Below are 20365 nucleotides of genomic sequence, written 5' to 3'. Positions count from 1 at the left end.
AAAATTATCCCTAACCTCTATACAGCTGAGAGTCACTCAAAAATAAAATGTCATAAAGTAACTAACTTTGATATAATTTAAGAGTCCAACGCCTTAGGCACTGGTCCCACCGCGAGCTAGTAAGCTATGAGCTATCGGCTATAAAAACGAACAAAAGATAAGCACTCCCGTGCAAATAAAAGAGACGGCGATTTTGATAGCTCACCGCTGGGCGAGTAACTATAAACATCGCCGTGTCTCTTTTATTTGCACGGGAGCGACTATCTTTTGTTCGTTTCTATAGCCGATAGCTCATAGCTTACTAGCTCGCGGTGGGACCAGTGCCTTATGTTAGGACCCTTATCAAACACAGACGAAGGGTTAAAACAGAACCGCTCGCTACGCTCAGGAATCAGGCTCTCCCCTCCTGAGCCTTGAGCGCCAGTTTCATCTTCTTGCGGCGCGCGCTCCTCTTCTTGTTCTGCGGCACGCTGCCGGCGAGCTGACCGGATTTCTGCATCGCCACTAGCTTTGCGGCTTTGCCCTGCCTCTTAACAGTTTACTTAATAATACGAGTAGGTAAATATTACCTAAATATCAGTTTAAAATACCAACAATATATTTTTAAGTTTATATATCAAAGGAAAACATAAAAAAAAACTTGAAGTATTTCCGCTTGTTGAATGTATTTTTATATCAGAGCAATTTGATATTTATTAATACCAAGCAGAAATAGCTTTTAACAATAAAATTATCCCTAACCTCTATACAGCTGAGAGTCACTCAAAAATAAAATGACATAAAGTAACTAACTTTGATATAATTTAGTCCAACGCCTTATGTTAGGATCCTTATCAAACACAGACGAAGGGTTATAACTAGGGATGTACCGACTAGTCGGGAAGGCAGACTATCCGACCACATTTGTAGTCTGCGAATAGTCGGCGACTAGTCGGCAAAACAGGCCGATTAGTCGGCACTTTATAAGTCATAGAAAAATAGTACAAAAATAAATTAACAGCTGATATAATTGTATTATGTACCGATTCGTTATACCTTGGTTAGCCAAAAGAACAAAAATCTGTGATCATCACAAAAATAAATGTCCTACCTATGGCTACCGGGTGACATAGGCAGGATCACTAACCTACCCACTAAGCCAAACCGGTTGTTAAAAATGGAAAATGTATAAATAATCTCATAGACATCTGAAAAATTGAACTTGTAAAAAAAATTTAAAGCGCGAACGAAGGACCAAAAATGAAATTCTAAATTTCTGATGAATTTAGTATAAAATTATGCTCTGGCCGACTAGCCGACCGACTAATCGGCCACCCAAGCGCCGACTAGTCGGTAGTCGGCCAAATCACTAGTCGGTACATCCCTAGTTAAAACAGAACCGCTCGCTACGCTCGCTCAGGAATCAGGCTCTCCCCTCCTGAGCCTTGAGCGCCAGTTTCATTTTGTTGCGGCGCGCGCTCCTCTTCTTGTTCTGGGGTACGCTGCCGGCGAGCTGACCGGATTTCTACATCGCCACTAGCTTTGCGGCTTTGCCCTGCCTCTTAACAGTTTATTTAATACTACGAGTAGGTAAATATTACCTAAATATCCGTTTAAAATACCAACAATATATTTTTAAGTTTATATATCAAAGGAAAACATTACAAAAAAAAAACTTGAAGTATTTCCGCTTGTTGAATGTATTTTTATATCAGAGCAATTTGATATTTATTAATACCAAGCAGAAATAGATTTTAACAATAAAATTATCCCTAACCTCTATACAGCTGAGAGTCACTCAAAAATAAAATGTCATAAAGTAACTAACTTTGATATAATTTAAGAGTCCAACGCCTTATGTTAGGATCCTTATCAAACACAGACGAAGGGTTACTAGGGATGTACCGACTAGTCGGGAAAGCCGACTATCCGGCCACATTTGTAGTCGGCGACTAGACGGCAAAACAGGTCGATTAGTCGGCACTTTATAAGTCATAGAAAAATAGTACAAAAATAAATTAACAGCTGATATATAGCCTGTCAACCAAATTTTGGCAGTAGCAATGTACATCAAACTAAAGTATGATATCCCTATGAAACGTACAAAAACCAGCAATGTACGTCGAACAGCCACAGATATTTTTTTTTCAAGGGGCTCGCTCCTTCCTTACGAATTAGATAATGTATTAAAAAGGGACGGATATGTGCTAGTTATTTCTCTTTTTAGTAGGACGGAGATTTCCATAGATAAGATACAAATGACACGCGAATTTCCACCGATTTTCAAAACTAGTGTTGCTAGCCCGCGATTTTTCAAATTTGCCGCCTTTTTCTAGTGACAAGATTTGGTTGACGGTCTATAATTGTATTATGTACCGATTCGTTATACCTTGGTTAGCCAAAAGAACAAAAATCTGTGATCATCACAAAAATAAATGTCCTACCTAGGGCTACCGGGTGACATAGGCAGGATCACTAACCTACCCACTAAGCCAAACCGGTTGTTAAAAATGGAAAATGTATAAATAATCTCATAGACATCTGTACAGTCTAGCAACTGCACATTTTTCCGTTTACGCTGCAACCTACTTAAGGCCGAGCCGTAATTTATTATTTTAAGTAAAGGTAAATTTAGTGCGTACCTAGCTCTCTTACGATAATCATCAACTAAAGGAACTGCCAATTAAGTGCCTAGTGTAACCATTTTAAGGTGAAATAAACCAGTATAACATAACTCCATCTCTTCATCATCTCTCAACGCACTCAACCATCTCAAGCAAGTGTGCGGACTAACTGGCCCGTACATTAAATGGTCCTTCGAGCCTCTGCGTGTCCTGGAATCTCAAAAAGGTAATAGTGTTTTTGTTACTTTGGTACGATAGTGAATCGGTTTGCTGGCCTCCCACAAGCGGGTCTCCCCAGTAAAATTGAGAAGGCACAAATATCGTATTTAAAGTGCAGAAGCTCTGATTACCTGTGGAAGGAAAGGACGCCACACAGAACCACCGGTGATACAGTCATCAACTACACGAGGATCAGAAGACGCGCAGGAATCTGGATCTTCAAAACTAGCAACTAATTATCTGCCGTCGGGGTGCTTGAAAAAACGCCGGCGGGGGTGCAACTTCAAATTAACTAACAGCAACTTCAGGCTCAACTTACTACAAAGTCAAGCCTAACTTGAACAACTTAACTCACTTCAAGATCAACTTTCAACTTCCTTATAACGACAAACTCATCATGACTAAACTTCAACAACAGCAAACCTGCTTTGAGAACATCAAGGCATTGTGTGTCAACTACAAAAAGGATTCGGCAGGCAGGAAAACTCGTGACTACTTAACCAAGCGGATAACTTCTCTCGACGCCTTATGGGGTGACTTCGAGAACCAACATGGGGTCCTTGAAAAGGAAATCGAGGACAAGAACATTAACTACTTCCAGGAAGATATTTACACGAAAACTAAAGCTATGTATGACGTCACTAAGGCGGACATGCTGAACTTGATGCAAAAACTAACTGACGCGAAGAGCACAGTCAGATTTGATCTTACAGATTTTTTGGAAGACATGGAATCTGGTTCGGACAGCGTCATTCAACTTCTTAACAAACAAGAATGCAACTTCAAGGCAATTGATCGAGCGATGTCAAAAATAAATGTCGGCGTAAACAGCGAAAAGTGGGAACTAGAGGACAATCTTAACATTCTGAAGTCAAAATGGACGGAAATCGACAAGCAACACTGGGAAATAGACGGCTTGCTCAAGGGTTCTCACGAAACTTACTACCAAATATTCACCGACATAGAAAATAGATACGATTCTATGCGCAAGGAACTCAACAGCAAGATATGGTCAACCTTACACTATCAGAAATCGGCGCCGCGCATCTCAATACCCGAATTCTCAGGAAATTATAACCAATGGATTTCTTTCAAAGATCTTTTCATAGAAACCGTCCACAATAACCCAACTATCAACAAGGCGCAAAAAATGCAGCATCTGAAAACTAAGCTTCGCGGAGAAGCGGAAAGATTGGTCCAGCATCTGACAATAAATGCCGACAACTATAAATCATGCTGGGATATCTTAAACCAGCGTTACGATAACCGACGTCTTCAATTTATTTCATTTATGAACACCATGCTGAATTTACCTAACATTCAGCAGCCGGACGGCCACAATCTGAAGAAAATGCATGACGTCATAACTGAATGTCTGAGTGGACTAAACAATATTGGCTTGGATACTACGACCTGGGATCCTATTATTGTTCATTTAATGACTTTGAAACTAGACACCACCACCCACAGCGACTACGTACGGGACCTTCAAGATCACAGGGAAGTTCCAGTCTTACACGACTTTCTTTTCTTTTTGGAAAGCAAATTCATGGCTTACGAAACCATGAAAAGCTCCAAAAAGGATATAAACTCGCAGCAGAAGCCAGCACCCATCAAAACTTTCAACAAGGATCATCAGGCCAAGAAAACTAACTACAATAACTTCAACTATTTCAAGAATAATTCCAAGACATATCACGCGACCTACGGTCAGTGCCCTCTTTGCAATGGGGAGCACGTGTTGATGCAATGTCAGAAGTTTCTCGACCTAGACACAACTCAGCGAAACAACACGGTCGCAAGACTGCAAGTGTGCAAAAATTGCTTGTTTAGTCACGGGGACAAGGAATGCAGATCCAACAAAACGTGCAAGGAATGTAACTTGCAACATCATTCATTATTGCACAATAATACGGCCAAGAAACAAACAACTTATAATTTTAGAAAAAATAACTTTGAATCTAAGCCATCAACTTCAAATTCAACTCAACAAGCATCCAGCCATCATATAGCTACGAATGGCGTGGAAGTATTGCTAACTACGGTTCAACTTCAACTTCAAGCTAGCGATGGAACATACATTACGCTCCGCGCGCTACTAGACCAGGGGTCACAACTTAACATTATAACTGAAAATGCCACGCAACTACTGAAACTACCCAGGAAGAAACTCAATGGAACTATAACTGGAATCGGAACTTTAAGCTGCAAAGGGGAGGCAGAGCTTACCTGCAAGTCCTTGCAATCCGATTATACATTCCAAACTAAAGCATTCATTGTTAGAAAAATAACTAGGAACCTTCCCAACTCCACATTCGAGAAAGGGAACTGGACGCACCTACAAAACTTGGAACTAGCGGATGCCGACTTCAACGTGTCGCGCCCTATAGACCTCTTGCTAGGGGCGCACGTTTACGCTGACGCTCTTATGGATGGCGTAATTAGGGGTGGAAGATTGGCTCCGATTGCCCAACAGACCCGTCTAGGATGGATTATTAGCGGGGAACTCGCAACGAATGGCCCACTTAGCTGCCATGTAACTTTAATTAACCTGGAGGAACTTGCCAAGTTTTGGGAAACCGAAGACATCACCCAAAGCGACGAGAATACGTCTCTTAACGACCAATGCGAAGCTTACTACCAGCAAACTGTCCAGCGAGGCTCCGATGGGAAATACATTGTGAAATTGCCATTGAGCGCGGACTACGAAAAAAAACTGGGCAATTCTAAACAAATTGCGGTCTCTCAGTTTTTACAACTGGAACGCAAACTACAAAGACAACCTAAACTGGCCGCAATGTACAGGGAATTCATGAAGGAATATGCCGATTTAGAACACATGAAACCTTCGGCCTCAACTTCATCCCAGGACTGCTACCTCTCGCATCATGGGGTGCTAAGGGAAAATGCCATCAGTACGAAGCTAAGGGTTGTTTTTAATGCGTCTCAAAAAACAAGCTCCGGTTACAGCCTAAACAGCCTGCAAGAAAAGGGCCCTAACCTACAAGGGGACATCCAAGCATTGATTCTGAAGTGGAGAGCCTACAAATATGCCTTCTGTGCTGATGTTCAAATGATGTACAGATGCATTTGGATCTCTGAAGACCAGCAGCATCTCCAGAAGATAATATGGCGAAACTCGCCCTCTGAAGCCCTTCAGGAATACCAGCTTTGCACAGTAACCTACGGCCAAAAATGTGCAGGATGGTTAGCCACAAGAACCCTCAAGCAATTGGCTGTGGACGACGGTCATAAATATCCCGAAGCCGCCGAAGCGCTGAAGAATGAATTTTATGTTGATGACCTCATCAGCGGCCGCAATTCAATTGCGGAAGCAATACAACTACAAAAATCCCTAATAAACTTACTTAAAGGTGGAGGCATGAACTTACGAAAATGGTCGGCAAATGACCCAACTCTACTTGAAAATCTAAGCGAAGATCAAATTTCCACACAAACATTTGACTTCAAACATGAAGATTCTATGAAAACTTTAGGGCTTGGCTGGAACCCTAATTCTGACACTTTTTTACTCAACTGGAATCTAAACAATAAGCCTTCAACTAACTTAACGAAACGAACTCTGTTGTCGGAGATATCTCGTCTATATGATCCATTAGGATGGTATAGCCCTGTAACTGTGACCGCCAAGCTAATATTTCAGAAAGTGTGGACAAGCAATATCTCATGGGATCAAGTTCTACCACGCGACATTCAAGAGGAATGGCTGAAATTAAAAACAGAGCTGCAACTACTAAGAAAAATCAAAATTAACAGATGGATCGGCGGAACATCAAAACAAATCGAGCTTTTGGGCTTCTCGGACGCAAGTGAGAAGGCTTTTGCTTGTGTAATATACACTCGCATTAGAGACGAAAGCGGGAAGCCATGCACAACTTTATTAGCAGCGAAAACTAGGGTTGCCCCCATATCACAAAAAACTACTCTTCCAAGATTGGAATTATGCGGAACCCTACTGTTGTCTCAACTAATGAAGAAGGTTATGGAAGCATACAAGAATTACGACATAACTATTAAAGCGTTTTGTGATTCTCAGGTGACTCTCGCATGGCTGCAAGGAGATATATCACGTTGGGAAAAATACGTAGCGAACCGAGTAGCAAAGATCAAGCAAATAATACCGGCAGACAAATGGCATTACATTAGATCTGAGGACAACCCAAGTGACTGTGTTTCGAGAGGCGTGTATCCAAGCAAACTAGTTAACCTCGACCTCTGGTGGCACGGACCGTCTCTTCCCGAAACTAGCCCGAAAAATGATGCTCAAAGTTTGACTTGTCTTTTTGCTACAAACATCGGCGCATTGAAAACCGAAGAAGCAACCCTAACCACAAAGCAGGATAAACACTTCATATACGACCTTCTTGAAAAGTACAGCTCGCTATCACGAGCAATACGAATCACCGCATGGATATTACGATTTATTACAAACTTGCGACGTAAGCAGAAAGCCGACACCAACTATATAACTACTAAGGAGCTAATCGCCGCAAATGAATATTTAACCAGCTGCGCACAAAAGGAGGCATTTCCTGACGAATATAAACTACTGTTTAAAAATAAACCTATTCCAACCCACAGCTGCATATACAAACTGAAGCCTTACCTAGACGAAAGGAAATTGATTCGGGTTGGCGGACGGTTGAATAACTCTAACTTGCCCTCTGGAATGAAAAATCCAATTATCTTACCCAAAAAAGGGCGTATGACTCATCTCGTCATTCATCACGGGCACAGGGCAACATTACATGGCGGGGCGCGCCTAACCCTTAACTACATAAGACAACGTTACTGGATCATAAGCGGCAACAGGGCGGTAAAATATCAACTGCAACATTGCGTTTGCTGCCACCGATTCAAGCCGTCAACCACCCATCAGCTGATGGCGGACTTACCCCCGCAAAGAACTATCCCATCAAGGCCATTCACGCACACTGGTGTAGATTTCACTGGTAGCGTAGAAGTCAAAATTAACAAAGGGCGAGGTGTGAAAACATCGAAGGGATACATAGTTATCTTCGTGTGTCTGGCCACGAAGGCTGTACACATAGAACTTACTTCGGACATGAGCGCTGAAACATTTTTGGCTGCTTTTGAGAGATTATGTGCCCGCCGAGGCACGCCTAAACATGTTTACTCTGACTGCGGCACCAACTTTATCGGCGCATCGAAGATTATACGTCAAGAATTTGAACAATTCAAGCAAACACTGTCAAACTCAAGCTTTTTTGATGAAATTGGAAAACTGGAAGTGGAATGGCACTTCAATGCTCCCGCATGGCCTAGTGGTGGGGGAATTTGGGAGGCCGCCGTGAAATCCTTGAAATATCACCTAAAAAGAGTCCTTGGGGAGCAGAAACTTACATTCGAAGAGTTTATCTCTCTGCTGGCGAAGATAGAAGCTTGCCTAAACTCAAGACCGCTTTGTCCTCTTACAGAAGACATCGATGAATACTATAACTGTCTAACTCCAGGACATTTTTTGACCGGGTCAGCTACGTTGTCACTGCCGCACTCGGATTACAGTGACACCAAACACATCGATCTGCGCCGCAGATGGCAGCTTATTCAACATATGACGCAACGATTCTGGAAAGCTTGGTCATATGATTATCTAACTCAACTTCAGCGTCGAAGCAAATGGAACAAACCAACTCAAAATATTGAAAAGGATGACATTGTTCTTGTAAAGGAGGACAATTTACCTCCGGCAAAATGGGCACTCGGCCGCGTCGTAGAGGTTCACCCTGGGCGCGACGGCCTAACTCGCGTAACAACTATACAAACTCAAAACGGGACTTTCAAGCGTCCTGTTGTCAAACTTTCACCCTTGCCGATGAAACCAAGGGCTGAACTCGAGGACAAGCCGTCGACAAGCCACACTGAGCAATCATTGGAAAACAACGAATCTGAACGAGGCAACACTAAGAAATCTACAAGATATCCTAGAAGAAATAAAACCGCCAAGCTATCCTTCGTAACATTGTTTACAACCTTTATAGCCATGTGCGCTATATCAGGGTCGCACGCCGCCAGCGCGTCGACGTCGGCACATATTACGAACCTTGAACCCGAGCGACCGATATATTATGATACAATCGGCAAGGTACAAGTAATACATAATAAATGGACATTACTTATGTATTACAACCTAACTAACTATTGGGAAGGAGTTCGTCGCATTGAAACATACCTACATGGGGTGGAAGACTGGTGTGCGAAGACGGACCCAAGATATTGCAAAACTACTCTCAACCAACTGTACCACGAAATGGATCTCCTGCAATACTACAACTCTATGCTGCTCGCCCCTCACAAGCATCTAACCGACAGGAAGAAACGAGGACTAGCTGACGGGGTTGGGTACTTAGCTAATAGTTTATTCGGAATCCTGGATCAACGTTTTGCCGACAAATACAAAAACGACATAGAAGCCGTACATGACAATGAAAACTACCTACTCGAACTCATCAAGAATCAAACAACTATCGTCGAACTAGAAAACAAGGTGCTAAAGAAAAATGAAGTTAACATCCAGCAACAATTCAACGTTATAGAGACCTTCATGAACGAAACGAATATCAACATAGCAAAAATTGAGTCAGCAGTGGAAATCGCCATGGCCACGAGCTACTTTAATTCGGCTTCACTATCAGCCTACCTACTCATCAACAATCTAAAGAACATGCAGGAAATGCTATTCAACACCCTAACTGATGTCTACAAGGGCCATATCGACGTCCACCTTGTGACGCCGGTCAGCCTAATCGAGCAAATGAACATTATCGCTGGCAAGCTGCCAAGAACCATATCCTTACCTGTTCACAACATACGAGAAGACATCAAGGACCTCTACAAACTACTGTACGTTAAAGCTCGAGTCACCGACACTTATTTCTTCTTCGAACTTCACATTCCTCTAATTTCAGATGAAGACTATACGTTACATCGTGCTATACCGCTGCCCGTCAAAACAACTCAAGACACTGTCATCGTCCAAACAAGTGCCCGTTATATAGCCGTTAACCTGCAGAAAAATACCTACATATCCTTTAAAGAAGAGGACCTTCAAGAATGCGTACAGTTGAAACCAGAAACTTTCATATGCAACAAAAACTTGCCAGTGTTTAACCTTCACAATGAAAACATTCCATGCGAAGCAAAACTAATAAGTCATCGCACGAGTACACCATGTGACGTAGCGCATACGTCATGTCAGAACGCCTGGATCGAGTTGCACTCACCAAACGCTTGGCTTGCCATTTGCTGCGATACCTGCACGCTACGAGCCATATGTGAACAAGATGTGACGTCACACACTATGACGTCATCCGGGATAGTCACTTTAGCACAAGGTTGCATACTGCAATCTAAATACCTAACTATACATTCACTAAACCAATACAACAGCAAGATGAAGATGGACTATGAGATAAACGTGCCCTCAGTAACATCATCCATTAATCGGATTGCAAATCTGACCTACCACAACATACCACATCTTTACCATACTGAACGTAAACACAAGGACACCGATGTAGAAGAAGTGGATAATAGAATACAGTTCCAGAAGAACAAGGAACAAGGTTTCCAAACAAGTTTAACTACCCACGATATTCATCAATATACTATCAGCTATGTCTTGAAAAATTGAACTTGTAAAAAAAATTTAAAGCGCGAACGAAGGACCAAAAATGAAATTCTAAATTTCTGATGAATTTAGTATAAAATTATGCTCTGGCCGACTAGCCGACCGACTAATCGGCCACCCAAGCGCCGACTAGTCGGTAGTCGGCCTAGTCGGCCAAATCACTAGTCTGTACATCCCTAGTTAAAACAGAACCGCTCGCTACGCTCAGGAATCAGGCTCTCCCCTCCTGAGCCTTGAGCGCCAGTTTCATTTTCTTGCGGCGCGCGCTCCTCTTCTTGTTCTGCGGCACGCTGCCGGCGAGCTGACCGGATTTCTGCATCGCCACTAGCTTTGCGGCTTTGCCCTGAAATAGTTATTTGTTATACGAGGGTGCAAAGTTGTATTTTAACGCTGAGTGTGAAACTGAAAAACGAGAAACTGAAAGGATTCTATAGTTGAACTACGAGCGAAGCGAGTGGGTCGAGAATAGAATACTGAACTTGCGAGTTTTTCAACACATGAGAAGTAAAATATATTTGCATTCGTGTGTAACATAAAACTTTTCCCCTCACTATAGCGAGGAAAGTACAACGCAAAAAACACGTATATCACTGCTTTCAGTACTTCCGCAGGTGGTGATAGTCATCTTCAGGACTAAATTCAACCACCTTTAATCAATTTTAAAGCAGAAAATGTTACTATATTCAAGTAACCATAGAGGAATAAGTAAGGAAAGGGTTGAAACTCCATACATTAGTAAATGCAAGTTATTTGTAGTGACATCTAGCGTCAATCGCGCGACAAATAGCTTAAATTATCAGTACCACTATTCGACACTAGGTGTCAACAGTGTCGCGTCTGCCAAAAATGTAATATTAAAACAGTTTACAACTTATATTACAATCAAAAGGAATTGAAAACAGAGTACTGATTGTAATATTAGCTAAAAATTGTTGAGCATTAGACTTTTTGTTCGTCGCGACATGTATTGACAAGTAGCAGTACTGATAATTTACACTAGTTGACGCGTGATTGACGCTAAATGTCACTACAAATAACTTGCATTTACTGATGTATGGAGTTACTACTCCTGCTTTACTTATTCCTTTATGACAATAATCTAGAACCAACAGGCTTAAAATAATGAACTGACGCTGAACCGCTGGTGACCTAGCGGTAAAAGCGTGCGACTTTCAATCCGGAGGTCGGGGTTCGAACCCCGGCTCGTACCAATGAGTTTTTCTGAACTTATGTACGAAATGTCATTTGATATTTGCCAGTCGCTTTTCGGTGAAGGAAAACATACCAATAAGGCCTAGTTACCCTTCGGGTTGGGAGATCAGGGGGCCGATTTTTGAGTCTCACTGTCACTAAAATACCGGTTGAAAACGGTGAATTGCCTATTATTTTCAGTGACAATTTTCTGAATTCGAACGCCGTGAGACTCAAAAATCGGCCCCCAGATGGCAGTCGCTTTCGTAATCTAGTGCTTACGTCAAATCTTGGGATTCAGTTGTCAAAGCGGACCCCATGCTCCCATTAGGCTTGTGTAGGACATGTACTAATAGTACAAAAGACACGATTCCCTGCACTGTACTAGACCGAACTACTCCCAAATGATTCTGCTCTCTAGTACATTTAGTGCACTCACACACGCGCAACAGAATGGGAGCGAAGTGACAATGACAGCAAAGCGATCCGTGTGATCCGACCGCAACCGAACTAAAACCGACTGACTCGGACCGAGAGCGCGCGAAAACGGCCGATCAGCTCTCGGCTAGTACGAGCGAGCGTTACTGTACGCCATATGCACAATTTGTCTCTCGCTCTCTCGGTGTACTACTGTACTAAATGTCCTAAAAGAACGAACTAGTACACTTCGGAGATCGTACTAGTTGGGAGCGATCTTTTCAGTGAACGAGCAGGCACAACTCTAGCTCCCATGAGCCCTGGCGAATGTCGGGATAACGCAAGGAAAATGATTGTACCTTGGCCTCAGTCTTGCTAATCTTGGAATTCTTCTGTGTGGAGTACAACACGTTAATTCTCCTGTTTTCTAGCATGGAGTGATGCTTCGATAAGGCGAGCTGAAAAATAACAAAAAAATAACGTTAAATAGTAACGTAAGTGCGTCTTCACATTATCTGATCCAATATCGGACGTAGGACCGATATCCCATACATTTTGAGCCGCCATCTTTGATTTTTGCCTTTGAAATCCTTTCTACAGAGTTACTGTCATGTCATGTGGTTTACAATAAGCTCTTAAGCCGCGTATCGACTGCGCGCGGCAAATCATCGAACATTGGCTCGCGCGGCGGCCGCGCAATATGGGGACGGGTCTGCCGCGCGCGGCAGCTTGAACATTGGCGCGCTCGAACGTGCCGCGCGGCGAACCAGTTCGTGTCGGTTTTTGGTGGCGCGGCAAAAGCCGCGTATCGACTGCGGGCGGCTGCCGCGCGAGCCATGTTCGACCGCGCCAAACCTGCGTTTTGGTGCGCGAGCCAATTTAAAGCTCAACATTTTCATATAGCGCGGCAGCGGCGCGCGGCAGGCGATCCGTGACCAAACATTCATTTAGGTCCGTCCCAATTGCGCACTCACAACACACTGACGCTCCTTTGCCGCGCCACCAAAAACCGACACGAACTGGTTCGCCGCGCGGCACGTTCGAGCGCGCCAATGTTCAAGCTGCCGCGCGCGGCAGACCCGTCCCCATATTGCGCGGCCGCCGCGCGAGCCAATGTTCGATGATTTGCCGCGCGCAGTCGATACGCGGCTAAAGGAGCGTCAGTGTGTTGTGAGTGCGCAATTGGGACGGACCTAAATGAATGTTTGGTCACGGATCGCCTGCCGCGCGCCGCTGCCGCGCTATATGAAAATGTTGAGCTTTAAATTGGCTCGCGCACCAAAACGCAGGTTTGGCGCGGTCGAACATGGCTCGCGCGGCAGCCGCCCGCAGTCGATACGCGGCTTTACAACTGTCCTAAATGTCTACAATATATTATTATTACATTGCACTCCGCAAACTTCGCTGAATAATTAGATTCAATTAATGTTATTTTTGTAATAAAATACATTTAATGAAAGTATTTTATTCATGAAGGAGTATGTATAGGTACATGAAGCGAATTATTTTCATTTATCTATTCTTTGAGTCGTAATATAGTTTTACTGTGCAATGCGCTAAAGAAATATTAAAGAAGAACTTAAATAAATAAACTATTTAAAAATGTAACAAACATTTATTTATAAATTGAAATAGATATCATAGACGAAAGAAAAAACGACAAGGGCCAAGGGGCGGGTGGTCTAGTGGTGAAGACGTTAGCCGCGTAAGCTGGATGAAGACCCGGGTTCGATTCCTGACTCGGCCACCAGTGGGCCTTGTCGTTTTTTTTCTTTCGTGTATGATATCCATTTCAATTTATAATTTATATAGTAGTGTGACTACTTGAAAAAAGAACAATTTAAAAAAATATTCAATAAAATAATTTGATTTGTTCCCTAGTTGTAAACATTTATTTATTTATTATCATCATAACTTTTGCCCAATAATCACAAAAGCACCCAAAAAGGGTTTTACTTTTATGTTCCGATACATTGACATAATTTTTTGTGTGAAGAAAAAATAATAAATTATGCCAGTCATATCCATATTCATATTTAAATCACTACCTGGGGCCCGTTTCTCGAAAGGTACAAGCCTTGTATTACAAGTGCGCGAACTGTCAAATCGTATGGGTTGTCATGGAATAGTTATTTGTTATACAAGGGGGCAAAGTTGTATTTTAACGCCGAGTGTGGAATTGAAAAACGAGCAAGTGCAGATTCTATAGTTGAACCACGAGCGAAGCGAGTGGTTCGAGAATAGAATCCTGAACTTGCGAGATTTTTAACACACGAGAAGTAAAATACATTTGCACCCGAGTGGAACACAAAACTTTTCCCCTCACTATAGCGAGGAAACTACAGCGCAAAAAATGCGTTTATCACTGCTTCCAGTAGTTTCACAGGTGGTAAATCATCTTTATTACTAGATTCACCTACTTTTGTCAATTTTAAAGCAGTTAATTTGATTTTATTCAAGGTCAAATTACTTTACCCACTAGTGGATAAAATGCGTTTTTAACCGCTGGTATTAAAGGAAAAAACACGTGTTTCCGAGCTAGTGAGGGGAAAACACATTTGTAATACAAGGCTTGTACCTTTCGAGAAACGGGCCCCTGAAATCCACTCTCTACTAATTATCCTTAAAAGTTGTTACGTAATAAACGAATGGTGTGTAAACAGTTAAACACTTACTTCATAGCTCGTTTCGTCCTTGAGCTCGAGATACGCGATGGCGCTCTTCTTGCTCTCTAAAGGTTTGGGGATCCGCACGCCGACAATCTGGCTCGACAGGTCGGAGAAGTGTTCTTGAATCTAAGACAAAAAGATAAGTTTAGTAGTAAAAACCGGCAAAGAGCGTATCGTATTTTCAAAAACTGTTCAACCTATCAAGTTCAAAACAATTTTCCTAGAAAGTCCTTATAAAGTTCTACTTTGGGGGGGGGGATTGTATTGAGCATTCCGACTCAATGTTCGAATTTAACGTGAGCGAACCCGCGGGCAAAAGCTAGTATGTACATACATATATGACACATCCTTTAGGCTGTACAAAAAAGGTAGTGTCCAATTTTTTTGCACAAGACATTTGCTCTTGCTCTTAATTATTAATTAGCAAATTCTTTGTATTTATTTTTATTTTATGTAGATACTTAGATAGATATAGTTGTTACTAAAAGTAGATAATGAGGACACCTACCTTCTCTTTACTAATGTCCAGAGGCAGGTTCCCTATAAACACAACATATCTTTTAGGCCCCTTTACTTTCTGTTCCGGTTTCTTCTCTTTCTTACTATCTTCTGCACTCTCTTCCTTAACTTCTTTATTCTCCTTCTTTTTAACTTCTTTAACCTTAACTGGTTCTTTTTTAACGAATTTCTTTCCTTTAACAGCGGTTTTCAGCATGTTGTAGAGTATTCGGAGTTTTCGCATGTCGGAGTCTGATGGGTCGGGTAGGTTGAGGATGGCTTGCATTTTGGTGTTGATCACTTCAGGTAGCATGGCGTCGGAGGTGCCTTTGAGACTGTCCCTGAGGGTTACTCGGATACGACCTGGAAGAAAGCTTGTCATCATTAGTTGTTATGTAGGCCACCTGACATGGGGCAGAAAGAAATGAGAATTATTTGTGTGCATTGTCTATTTCTAGTAGGAACTTTTTTTTTTAATATTATAGGACATTCTTACACAGATTGACTGACTGAGTCCCACGTTAAGCTCAAGAAGGCTTGTGTTGTGGGTACTCAGACAACGATATAAATACTTATATACATAGAAAACATCCATGACTCAGGAATAAATATCTGTGCTCCTCACACAAATAAATGCCCTTACAGGGACCCGAACTTGGAACCGCGGCGCAGCAGGCAGGGTCTCTACCGACTGCGCTAGACCGGTCGTAAACTTTCCTTGTAGGGATCTATCTATCTATTAAGCCCCTTTTTTCTGAATTAGAGAATGTCTCTTAGTTCAGTGTGCCGCTTGGCAAAGGCCTCCTCTAGCTCTTTCCATTGACGTCTATCCTAGTAGGGATAAAAGATGTAAAGAAAATGTAACTCTATACAACAACATTCACAAACAATCATACAGCCCGCTCATATGGTAACCCATCAGAAGTAACCATAGCCTATGGACACCAGCATCTACAGAGGTATTACCTGTACAAACTTACTTTGGTACTTTCATCATGATATTTTGCAATTAGTTTTAGTTTAAGGAATAAATAATACATTATAAGAACTTTTCTGACCCACAACAAAAATTCTGATAGAAAAGTTGTCCTTTATGTACCTGACCATTTAGACCCTTTTGGTTTGGAAAATTTAATCCTGGGAGTCGAGAGTTCATTTTAATAGTGTGCACTACTCACCTTTCTGATTATTTGTCATACTGACAGCCAAGAACCTCTTAACCAGCTCCTCATCTTTAAGCACCGGATACTTTTCTAACATCTCTTCAGTTAACCCACCCTTGACGGTCTCCGAAGACTCCGTAACCACACTCATTTTCGCTTTTTTAGCTACCACTTCATTGTCAGTGTCACCAGAATCCTTAGCTTTATTCTTTTTACCTTTCTTATTTTTTTGTTTGCTTGGTTTATCTACTGCATTAGATGTTTCTACAACCTCCATTTTCTCTACATTCTCAGTTTCAATTTCATTGGTATCATTTTCATTTACTACAGCGGGTGTTTCTATTACCTTATTTTTCTTAGCTTTCTTAAAAACTTTAGTAACTTCTGGTTTTTTATTTATGTCTTCAGCAGACTTCCCCACATCTTTGGCTTTATTATCAGGTTTGGAATTTCCCTTGAATTTACGTTTACGGCTTTGTGGCTCACCCATTCTATAAATAGAGAATAACATAGTAAAAATTATGTTAGTTGCAATGAAGTTTTTCATGAGAAACACTACAAAAAGTCGTGAAATGAAGCTTCATCATCATCATCATGTACAGATGTAGTGCAAAAAGATTTGACTTCGTATTGTTACAGAAACGTACGAACGTGTCATGCTATTTCAGTCAGTCTCAGTACTCTCAGTACAAGATGTACTGACATTGACTGAACTAGCATGACAAATACGAACCTTTCCGGAAAAATACGAAGGAAACCCTTTTCGCACAACATCTATAGTCCAAATATTCTGTACTAGAACAGAGATAATACAAAAATCTGTCATTACAGGCCATAGGTTTTTTCGATTTATATACAGGTCTTTAATAAGACCATATTTGGGGCTTATTATTTAATTACGTAATTGTGTGAGTGTGAAAGTACAAATTCCATCTGTTGGTCAGCCTTGTCGGGAGAAAGGTAACCAAAAAACACGATGAAGTGCATTTTATAGGTTATGTTAGTGTCTCGAAAAATGCTCATTTATTAATGAAACAATACATAAAATCAAAGAATAATAAAGGCAAATGATAGCAATATAAAGCAGGGCTTTACATGTATAAATTTAACGTTTTAAATACATTTTTAAAGGACTTACCTCGTGATTGCGGTGTTTAAACTTAATCAGCTATAAACTTCTGAATTACAATGATTACTTTAACGACTTTAATGCAAAATGATAAAACCAGTAAATTCACTTGTAATGAATGAAAAACTTCGCTGATTTATTTAATTATATTATTTGTAACACGTGGGAAACATTGGAGAATTATTTTTAAACTTTTCTGTTTTGCTTTTTGCTGTCACTTTTGACGGCGACATTCAAATACATACCAAACCACGTGTTTATTTTGTTATAAAAAGCACAAAAAGTAAACTTAATTCAATTATAATATTATTGTGTTAATTTAATGATACATTTAATTCATTGCGCCAAAATATTAACAGTGAAATAATGATTAAATTTATAAAAATCAACGATTGTGTAAAATCATTATTAAGAAAAATATTGGTATCAGAACGCCTTCGTTGTTATACTGACATATGCCAGAATGGTGCGTTTAGATAATGCTTAGAGTTCAGGGAGGGCTTTACAATCTTTGTTTACAATATTCTTTGGCTACAAAAATAAAAATCTTGCTAATTTCGAGCACCCTACTCTTTCACTCTTATTACGTCTTCATGAAGTCACGGGCAAGCACCAATAAACATACCATAATATTATGTGATATACTTATACATGATTCTATTTAATTTTTTACAAACCAGGCACTCCAGGCAGGCAAGCATGCGATAGGGACGGCCCACAGAACACCCCACTAGAAGCCAAATGCAAGCGATATTGTTCGAGACGCAAATCACCAATCCTTGCGGGGTGAGGCGGGCGCGCACGGTGCTGCCATTGGTCGTTTCAAATAATGGCGCGCCTTTATGATTAGCAGTAGGGATGGGAATGGGACATGTCTATTATAGACAATGGTACCGGTACCAGTACTGTGGTGAATTTGTTTTGCAACAAATTATAATTAAATTATAATAAGGCCTAGTTACCCTTCGGGTTGGAAGGTCAGATGGCAGTCGCTTTCATAAAACTAGTGCCTACGCCAAATCTTGGTAGTAGTTTCCAAAGCGGACCCCAGGCTCCCATGAGCCGTGGCGAATGCCGATGCCGAGATAACGCAAGGAGGATAATAATTGTGATAGCATCTCAATAAAAATCATTCTAGTAACTAATAACTAAACTGTGCATTTTTACTTACGTTTACTAAGTTAAATAACCAACTAAATATTCCAAACTAATCAATGAACTAAATACCACTACAGACTCTACAGATTCTAGATAATTATTCACTATTACAAATCTGCTTTCTTTTATATTTCATAAAATGGTAGCACATGGTACGAACGGCAGTACGAAGTTCCCGCAACAGACATAAACTAACATGGCTCCATGCCTAGTCGTTTACGTGAAAGGGATAGCATATCACATTGTTAACTCGGTAAAGAGGGATGGACGCGCCTCGGCGCCGCTCAGCACAACCATATTGACCAGTATAAATGAACTCCGCGGACAATAAACAATATTCAACAAAATAATTAATTTGACTTAACTGTGGAATGTTGTTCCATCTTTTTTACATGTAGAAGTGTTAGAAGACTTGCCACACCACTTTATGCTGTAAGAGACCATTGTTTGCAACCAAAATTGATTATTTAAGATTTTTTCCCGAGCGGACACGGACACTGTTAGCGGGTCGTATACTTGGGCGCTACTGATCGGTGTCGCACGCGTTCAAACTTTTATAAACCTGATTTGTCGTATGCTTGGTGACCGCGAGTCGCCCTGTAAGGGCCATCTTGTTGTATTGATCTGTGGGACGGCCAGATGTTTTATCATTTATCGCGCGACCACACTTGCCTGCCAGGAATTTAACTAATCAGATATGACTTCCTAATCCTATCCTCTATTGATAACGAAGGATTAATAAAATAAAATCAATTAATTATACAACATAAACTTTATTGAGATTATTTACAAATTACAAAGATCACATTCATGAATACTCGTCTTATATTACACACATTTTCACATTCATTTTATTTTAAAATAATGAGGCACGCCACGCCCTCTTGGTTACCTCACAGTTATCACCTGTCAAAAACGCGAACATCCGACCTGTCATATCTCACTCATACAAGCATGGCACGCGTTCACGTGCACGAGCTTAGAATGTGTGCTAGGAACGCGCCTCTTTCATATTGTGATCAAATAAGCGCGTTCCTAGCACACAGTCTAAGCTCGTGTAGGGGAACGCGTACCATGCTTGTATGAGTGAGATATGACAGGTCGACTGCTCGCGTTCTTGACAGGCGGTAACTGTGAGGTGACCGAGAGGGGGTGGGCGGCACCTTTAGCGGGAAGCAGGGCGGCCATACTGTACTCTTTATTATACCAAAGACATATGTCACTCCGTACCTATAGACGGATAAAGTCTGAGAAAAAAAAACGTATCTCAAAGCCCTAGAGAAAAAGGTACGGTGACCTAGATGGCGTTACACCTTTGGGGAACGCTCGGCTAGATGGCGCTAATATTAATATTTGACATTTTAACACATATCAAACTAACATTTTTTTTTATACTACGTCGGTGGCAAACAAGCGTACGGCCCGCCTGATGGAAAGCGGTCACCGTAACCTATGGACGCCTGCAACTCAAAGAGTGTCACATGCGCATTGCCACCCGAATAGAAACTTGCAATATGGGTCAAATTGTCAAAACTGAGGTTCAAAAGTTTTAAGCTTGTGTCGAGAGATCTATGGCAGTCTATGAACTGTGATTACACATTTCACTTTGACAGTAACTCTCTATAATACTCGATCCTCTTTGATTA

General features: G+C 41.3%; 1 protein-coding gene across 2 annotated transcripts; it reads right to left on the bottom strand.

The window, feature by feature from the left end:
- Positions 1 to 289: 289 nt before the first annotated feature.
- LOC125238712 (RNA-binding protein 34-like) lies at positions 290 to 17741 on the bottom strand. Of its 2 annotated transcripts, XM_048146120.1 has the most exons (7): positions 17571 to 17741; positions 16448 to 16923; positions 15280 to 15632; positions 14778 to 14897; positions 12462 to 12560; positions 10703 to 10837; positions 290 to 388 (listed from the first exon to the last, which is right to left on the bottom strand). In XM_048146120.1, exons 2-6 carry the CDS (start codon positions 16920 to 16922, stop codon positions 10706 to 10708), a joined length of 1179 nt encoding a protein of 392 aa, XP_048002077.1. In that variant the 5' UTR covers position 16923; positions 17571 to 17741; the 3' UTR covers positions 290 to 388; positions 10703 to 10705. The 2 variants fall into 2 exon arrangements, with proteins under 2 accessions (XP_048002077.1, XP_048002076.1); XM_048146119.1 differs by lacking the exon at positions 290 to 388 and having other exon boundaries at positions 10494 to 10837.
- Between the last annotated feature and the right edge of the window lie 2624 nt (positions 17742 to 20365).

This window comes from Leguminivora glycinivorella, chromosome 24, assembly GCF_023078275.1.
Source record: "Leguminivora glycinivorella isolate SPB_JAAS2020 chromosome 24, LegGlyc_1.1, whole genome shotgun sequence".
Classification (NCBI taxonomy): Eukaryota; Metazoa; Arthropoda; class Insecta; order Lepidoptera; family Tortricidae; genus Leguminivora; species Leguminivora glycinivorella.
The sequence above is the reverse complement of the archived record's forward strand: the minus strand, read 5'-3'. Positions and strand labels throughout refer to the sequence as shown.

Bases quoted from the DNA above. Each gene is read 5' to 3' on its own strand.
- LOC125238712 (XM_048146120.1), bottom strand. From the start codon at position 16,922: ATGGGTGAGCCACAAAGCCGTAAACGTAAATTCAAGGGAAATTCCAAA. The intron at 15,633-16,447 runs GTGAGTAGTGCA...GCTTTCTTCCAG, and splicing joins TATGACAAATAATCAGAAAG to GTCGTATCCGAGTAACCCTC. The intron at 14,898-15,279 runs GTAGGTGTCCTC...TTTTTGTCTTAG, and splicing joins TGGACATTAGTAAAGAGAAG to ATTCAAGAACACTTCTCCGA.